At 50.0% G+C, this 7,960-nt stretch overlaps 1 protein-coding gene across 1 annotated transcript in view; it reads right to left on the bottom strand.

Moving 5' to 3' along the window:
- The window catches only part of RELB (RELB proto-oncogene, NF-kB subunit), a 40,123-nt gene that overhangs the window by 9,760 nt on the left and 22,403 nt on the right, over positions 1-7,960 (bottom strand). Inside the window, 2 exon segments of the mRNA XM_014582994.2 lie at positions 3,781-3,885; positions 7,658-7,789. Of these exon segments, the coding sequence (XP_014438480.2) occupies positions 3,781-3,885; positions 7,658-7,789 (237 nt within the window).

The following is a 7,960-nucleotide window of genomic DNA, read 5'->3' as shown; positions in this document are numbered from 1 at the left end:
CATTCTCCGCTCGGGATCTTGGGCACACATGCACACGCACCTGGTGTGAGTTTAAGCCACTGGATCCGGGACTCGAACCGCAGTCGACTACAAGGGAGTCCAGCAATGTAGCCATTAGGCCATCTGCTAGTCCCTATAACCAAAAATATTAAAGATAGGTGTTCAAACGAGAATTCGTACACACGGCATGAGCAGGTCCCAGTGCGTGGTGCTCTCTCTCACACATGTATGTGGGTGCACATGGCCTCTGGCATAAAAAGAGTGCACGTGACGGTCCCAGCAACATTATTTACGACAGCCGGAGGACCGTCATCAACGACCTCGTATAAGGACCCTGGTGGCTGTGAACAGCTGAAGGGAGGAACAACCTGTAGTCTGCCCACAGGGAGGAGCAGCCCTCAGGCATGGGAAGATTAATGTTCTGCCGGGGATGGACCTTGGCAGAAGCAGGCACAGCGCGCCACGACACGTGTGATCCCACTTATTTCACATGTCCACAACCGGCAAATCCACAGAGACAGAAAACCAATTAATTGGTGACTGCCAGGGGCTGGAGGAGCAGGGAACAGGGAGTGAAGACTTGATGGGGTCAGGGTTTCTTTTTGGGGTGACAAAAATTTCCTGGGACTAAACGGTGGTAGCGTGACATTGTGAGAATACTACATGTCAAGGCTTCATTTTTTTTTTAATTTTAAGAATTATTTTATTTAACTTTATTTATTTTAATTTGACCAGAGAGGAACATAGTGAGAGAGAGAAAGTGAGAAAGCAAACCACCAGGTCTGGGACTCGAACCACAGTCGGCCACGTGGGAGTCCAGCACCCTTAACCACCACACCACCTGCCGGCCCCCACTTCATTATTTTTTAATTGCCAAAGGATGTGTGCACTCATCAGAGAGAGAGGGAAAAGCACTGCCCAGTAGGGTGTGGTCACACAGAAGGCCCTTCTCCTCCATTTCTCCATCCTGTCAGGATGTGGGACACACACACACACACACACACACACACACACACACACACACACACGCCTGGTGTATTTTTCAAGCTTCCGGGGCCAGGACTCAAACCACTTGGTATGCACACATACACAAGAGTATATGTACACATGAGAGAGTTAGAAACTAGAGCAAGGGAGAAGCACTCCCACGGGGTCTCGCCACACCATGATCCACTCCCAGGCTCCAGCTCATCAGCATCTGGGCGTCTATGCAGGCTCAGCATATTGTGGGTCGACAGGCTTGAAGACCCGAACCCTGGTCGGCCACATGGATCCCAGCACTGCCATCCAGCACTCTCAACTGTGCCACAGAAGCCAGGCCAGCTCTGTATAAAATATTTTTCCTCTCAGAAGAAATTGTGAAAAGCACAGACCACCTGGTTCAAATCCTGTTTCTATCTGACCAGCTGTGTGGCCTTGAACAAATTACTTAACCTTCTGCACCTCAGTTTCCCCATCTCTGCAATGGGGGTAACAGGCTCAACCTCACAGAACCGTTAGGTAATTGGGTGACCTGATGAACTGTGCTTGCAAAGGGCTCAGGACCGAGCTCGGCATACAGTAAGAGCAAGGATAAAGGCCAGCTCTGTGCTGTTGGTGGTGATGGCAGTTACTGGTCAGTCACGTGACACAAAATGCAAACTGGGCCCAGACACAGTGGCGCAGGGAATAGCAATCTGATGTGTGATGCTGGAAGCCCCACGGCCAAGTATGGGTCCAGATTCTGAGTTGACCTTAACACTCCGAGCAGCACGCCCAAGATCCTGACTAATAGGAGGGGGACTGCAAAGTGATGAGATCCTATCAAGGGTGCCTGTCTGTCTGTCTCTCTCCCTATGAAAGAAATAAGATAAACAAGCTTTGGACTAGCAGATGGCACAATGGTTATGCCGCTGGACTCCCATGTAGTCAACTGCAGTTTGAGTCCTGGACCGGGAGGCTTAAAACTCACACTGGGCATGAGTGTGGGTACCCAAAATCCTGAGAAGAGAATGGAGAAGGGATTACAGCATGGCCGCCCCAGGGGGTGATTTCTCATGTTCTGTCTGTCTCTCTGACAAGCATACACGCCCTATAGCAAAATCTCTAAAATTAATTAAATTAAATTAACAAGCTTAAAAGTTGCAAAGGATGGGCTATCAAGTGGTGTGAGGTTAAGATGGCTGGATTCTACATGGCTGACTGTGTGGCTCAGGCCTGGACCCAGTGGCTTGAAAATCATTCCAGGCTGGGGCCAGCAGGTGCTGGGGTGGTTGAGGTGCTACATTCCCACAGGGATGACCACAGTCGAATTCCGAACCTGGTGGCTTACTTTCTCACTTTCCCTTCCTCTGGTAAAATTAAAAATAAACTAATTAAATAAATTAAATAATTCTTTAGAAAGAAAGAAAGAAAGAAAGAAAGAAAGAAAGAAAGAAAAGAAAGAAAAAGAAAATTACACCAGGCATATGTCTATGCATGCCCAGATTCCTGAGAGGAGAAGAGAGGAGAGGGGATTGCGGCATGGGCATCCTCCTTGGCAGATGATTTCAGTTTCCCTCTCTCTATCTCTGTCTCTCTCAGGTGAGTACATAGACCCTATGGCAAACTAAAAACAAAAACAAAAACAAAACAAAAAAGCAAAGGATATAGAAAAAGATACATACAGGGGCCAGCAGGTGACATGGTAGTTAAGGGCACTGGACTCCCACATGGCCAATCACAGTTCAAATCCTGGACCTGGCGGTTTGCTTTCTCGCTTTCCCTCTCTCTCTCACTCTGTCCCTCTCTGGTCAAATTTAAATAAATAAATTTAAATAATTCTAAAAAAAAAAAAAAAAAAGCTTACCGCAAAAGAGATGGCTTCTACTTGCCCTTTCCCCACTGACAATTCTGGGTAGAGAGTTGCTTTTTTTTTTCCAAAAATGTCAGAGGGTGATTACACTCTCTGGAGAGAGAGAGAGAGAGCACTCCCCAGTGTGGGCTGGTCATACCGCAATCCCCTCTCCTTCATTTCTCCATCCCATCAGGATCTGGGGCATACATATGCACGTGCCTGGTATGTTTTTCAAGTTGCTGGGGCCAGGGTTTGAACCAGCAGACAGCCATGTGGGATCTCACATCCTTTAACCACTTGGCTACTGAGCCAACCTGAGGGTTGTTCTTTTTTAAAGCTTATTTGAGGAAGGGATATTTGAATTCATGTGAAAGAAGTGAAGGAGATACTTCTGTCCTGTTTATCCCCAACCTTGATTGTAAGAGTCATAAGCATTTTTTTTTTTTTTTTTTTTGCAGTAGGGCACGTGCACTAGCCAGACACAGACAGAGAAGCAAAGGGAAATCGCCCTCCCAGTGGGGATGGCCACATCACAATCCCTTCTCCACTCTCCTCACGGGATTTTGGGCATGCATGTACACGTGCCCAGTGTGATTTTCAAGCCGCGGTGTCCAGGACTTACGTCATGGTCAGCCATGTGGTTTAGCGCCTTAACCACCACGCCCCCATAGGCATTTATTTATACAACTCCACCATTAATACCAGAGTCTCTGGGATGGCAGGCACAGCCCGGCACGCAGCAGGACCCAGCACAGACAGGCTCCTCTCTGCACAAGGATGAGTGAGCAGGCCACTCAGGGAGCACATGCACTATCGGCTCTGTCTGTCTGACTCCAAAGCCACCCCTTCAGCCCCGCTGTCCTGGTGAACCAACTCCTCCCCTTCCTCCCGCCCTCCTGGGCCTCCTGGAGACCCTTCCAGCCGCAGGCCCAGTCTGCCCGGGCTGGCTGCTCCAGGCCCCTCACCTTTCTGCACCTTGTCGCACAGCAAGTAGAGCTCCTCACCGCCCGTGCACGGCCCACTCTCCTTGTTGATTCTGCAGATTCGCAGCTCTGACGTGTTGGTGGACTCTGGGAAGGGCAAGAGGAGGAAGAATTTTTTTTTTGGAGAGGTTTTTGCTATAGGGCACGTGTGCTCGCCAGAAACAGAGAGAGATAGAACGACAGAAAGTGAGAAATCACCGCCCCCGCAGGGGGGATGGCCACACCGCGATCCCTTCCCTCCATTCTCCTCTTAGGATCTTGGGCACGCACGCACACATGCCTGGTGTGAGTTTAAGACACGGGATCCGAGACTCGAACTGTAGTCGACTACATGGGAGTTCAGCAACATAGCCATTACACCAACTGCTGGTCCCTGTTTTGGGTCTTTGTAAAGGTTTTTGCCACAGGGCATGTGCACTCGCCAGAGAGAGAAAGAGGCAGTGAGAGGGAAAGCAAGAAATTGCCCCCCTGCGGGGAATGTCCATTTTATAATCCCTTCTCCAGTCTCCTCTTGGGATTTTGGGCATGCACACACACGCGGCCAGCTTGATTTTCAAGTCGTGGGGTCCAGGATTCAAACTGCAGTTGGCTATGTAGGAGTCTAGCACTTTTTCTGTTATGTTTTTGTTTTTGTCTTTGCCATAGGGTGTATGTACTTGCCAGAGACAGAGAGAGACAGTGAGGGAAAGTGAGAAATAACCCCCCATGGGGGATAGCTATGCCACACTCCCTTCTCCATTCTCTTGGGATTGGATTTTTTTTTTTTTTTAGATAGATTTTTGCTATAGGGCGGGTGCTCTCACTGGAGAGACAGAGAGACAGAAAGCAAGAAATCACCCCCTAGGGGGGATGGCCACGCCACAATCCCTTCTCCTCTATTCTCCTCTTGGGATCTTGGGCCCGCACGCACACGTGCCTGGCATGAGTTTAAGCCACCAGGATGCGAACCGCAGTCGGCTACATGGGAGTCCAGCGACATAGCCATTATGCTAACTGCTGGTCCCACCTGCATGAGTTTTTTAAGCCACCGGGTCCAGGACTCCAACCATAGTCAGCTATGTGGGAGTCCAGCGACATAACCATTACGCCATCTGCTGGTCCTCTCAAGGGATTTTGAGCACACACATGCGCCGCACGCCTGGAATGATTTTCAAGCAACTGGGTTTGGGACTCAAACCATGGTCAGCCATGTGGGAGTCCAGAACCTTATCGACCATGCCACCTGCTGGCCCCAGGAGTTTTGCACGTTTATCATCACACCACCTGCTGGCTTCGAGAAAGCATATTTTTAAAAATGAGAATTCAGTCATCACACCCTAAGAGATGGAAAATAAAGAAGGGAAGGAACCCCATCCTCCTGGAACCCAAGGTCCAGGCAAAGAAAGAAGGTGCTCAGGGGTGCGACAGTGGCACAGGGGGAAGCATACACTCTGTGAGGCTGACCCACGTGGGAAGGTCTCAGTCCGAGTCTGGAGACCTCCCTGGGTATGCTGGGCAGGTGCATGCCCATGATCCAGGGCTGGCTGGGGCTGAGGGTAGATCAGAGTGTCAAGACACTATTAGGGGTACTGTCTGTCTCTCTTGCCTGTGGAAGACATAAAGTTTAGGGCAGCCCTATAAGAGAGCGAGATGCTGCATAGCCAACTATGCAGTTTAAATCCCAGCCCTGGCAACTTGTAAAAACACACAGGCATGGGACCAGCAGTTGGCATAATGGCTATGTCGCTGGACTCCCACATAGTAAATTGTGGTTTGAGTCCCGGACCTGGTGGGTTAAACTCATGCCAGGCGCGTGTGCGTGCGTGCCCAAGATCCTGAGAGGAGAATGGAGAAGGGATTGCCGCATGGCCCTCCCGCCTGGGGGGTGATTTTTCACTTTCTGTCTGTCTCTCTGGTGAGTGCACGCACCCTATAGCAAAAAACAAACAAACAAACAAACAAAAACAAACAAACAAACTCTCTCGAGAAACAAAACATACCAGGCATGTGTGTGTGCATGCCCCGAATCCTGACGGGATGAAGAAATGGAGAAGGTGGAAGAGATTGTATGTGACCATGCACCACTGGGGTGGTTCTCCTTCTCCCTTTCTCTCTGTCTCTCTTCGGAGAGTACATGTACTTTCTGGCGAATTTTTTAAAGAAGATATTTAAAAAAAAATAAAATAGGGCCAGCAGATGGCATGGTGGTTAAAGGTGTTGGATCCAACATGGCCAACTGATCAGTTCAAGTCCCAGACCCGACGGCTTGAAAAACACATCAGGGGTGTGTGTGTGCATGCATGACCAAAATCCCAAGGGGAAAACAGAGAAGGGATTGTAACATGGCCATCTGCTGCAGACAAAGACTTCTCATTTTCCCTCTCTCTGTCCCTTTCTGGTCTCTCTGGTGAGCGTATGTGTCTTAGAGCAAAAACTAAGGGAAAAAAAGAGAGAGAGACAGAGATTATTACTCATGCTCCCCTTCCCTAGGGCTGCCTTTTATGACTGCATGATTTTAAAAATTTTTTATTTATTTATTTATTTTTGAGAGGTTTTCGCTATAGGGCGCGTGCGCTCGCCAGACAGACAGAGAGAGACATAGAGACAGAAAGCGAGAAATCACCCCCCAGAGGGGATGGTCACGCCGCAATCCCTTCTCCTCCATTCTCCTCTCGGGATCTTGGGCACACACGCACACGCGCCCGGCGTGAATTTTAAGCCACCGGGTCCGGGACGTGAACCACGGTCGACTATGTGGGAGTCCAGCGACATAGCCATTACGCTAACTGCTGGTTCCCATGACTGCATGATTTTAAGTTCTACATTTAGGGGGCCCCATTTTCATAGTTTACACAGTAAATGCCCTGGAAACTGGCAGTGTACAATCTGCATAGTCATACAGGGTGACATGGCTTATCTCATGCCTTGAACACAAACACTATGTCTGGAGCCATGGCAGTCAGCTTGTGACCATGAGGAAAAGACCAAGAGCATCGGGACCAGCAATTAGCGTAATGGCTATGTCACTGGACTCCCACGTAGTCGACTGCGGTTCGAGTCCCGGACCCGGGGGCATAAAACTCATGCCGGGTGTGTGTGCATGCGTGCCCAAGATCCCGAGAGGAGAATGGAGAAGAAGGGATTGCAGCGTGGCCGTTCCCCCTGGGGGGTGATTTCTCGCTTTCTCTCTCTCTGTCTCTGTCTGTCTGGCGAGCGCATGCTCCCTATAACAAAAACCTCTAAAAAAAAAAAAAAGGACAAGAGCATCAAGGAGCTGCAGAACCAGTGCTTTGAACAGGCTTAGTAAGTGGGACAAGGGGCTAATAGGTGGTGTGGTGGCTAACCCACTAGACTCCCACATGGCCAACTGCAGCTCGAATCCTGGACCTGGCAGCCTGCTTTCCCACTCCCTCTCTTTCTCTCTCTCTGTGTCTCTCTGGTGAGAGAGACAAATTTTACCCTATAGCAAAATTTAAAATAATAACAGTAATCCTTAAAAAAATAAGTGAGGGGATGAGCAGGTGGCTTAGTAGTTGGGAGTGCTAGACTCCCACATGGCCAACTATGGTCCAGCCTAAGACCCGGCAGCTTGGAACTCATGCCGGGCGTGTGTGCGTGTGTGTGTGTGCGTGTGCGCGTGTGAAGGGACTAGAGAGAAGGGACTGTGGTGTGGCCATCCCCCATAGGGGGTGATTTCTTGCTTTCTGTCTCTCTCTCTCTCCGGCAAGTGCACATGCTCTATACAAAAACATCTCTCTTAAAAATAAATAGATAGATAGATGACACAAAAAAATAAAGTGTCGTTGAGGCCACTGTCAGTGGGGCTTTCTGATCTCTGCAACCAAGGACAAGCGTAATGGACACAGCGCTGTCGACTCACTCTTGTCATAGACGGGCTCGGAGAGCACGGGGTCCATCCGGCGCATCTGTCCCTGCTGGTCCCGATATGAAGCTTGGAAGCAGATCCTGACCACATTCATGTCCACCTCCTGATGGTTCTTCAGGGAGCCGGCTATGGGGAGACAAGGGAAGGCTGAGGGTGGGGGTGGAGACCCTGGTAGGGAGACAGGGGGCAGGGGGAAGGGAAGGGGCTGGAGGAGCTGCTGGGACCAGGAGAAGGCAGGGGGTGTGCACTGAGAGGGCAAGGGCCTGGAGAACAGGCCGACCAGGCCAGGCCCAGGCT

Source organism: Tupaia chinensis, unplaced genomic scaffold, assembly GCF_000334495.1.
Source record: "Tupaia chinensis unplaced genomic scaffold, TupChi_1.0 Scaffold000067_1, whole genome shotgun sequence".
Classification (NCBI taxonomy): Eukaryota; Metazoa; Chordata; class Mammalia; order Scandentia; family Tupaiidae; genus Tupaia; species Tupaia belangeri.
This window is presented reverse-complemented; position numbering and strand designations above follow the sequence as displayed.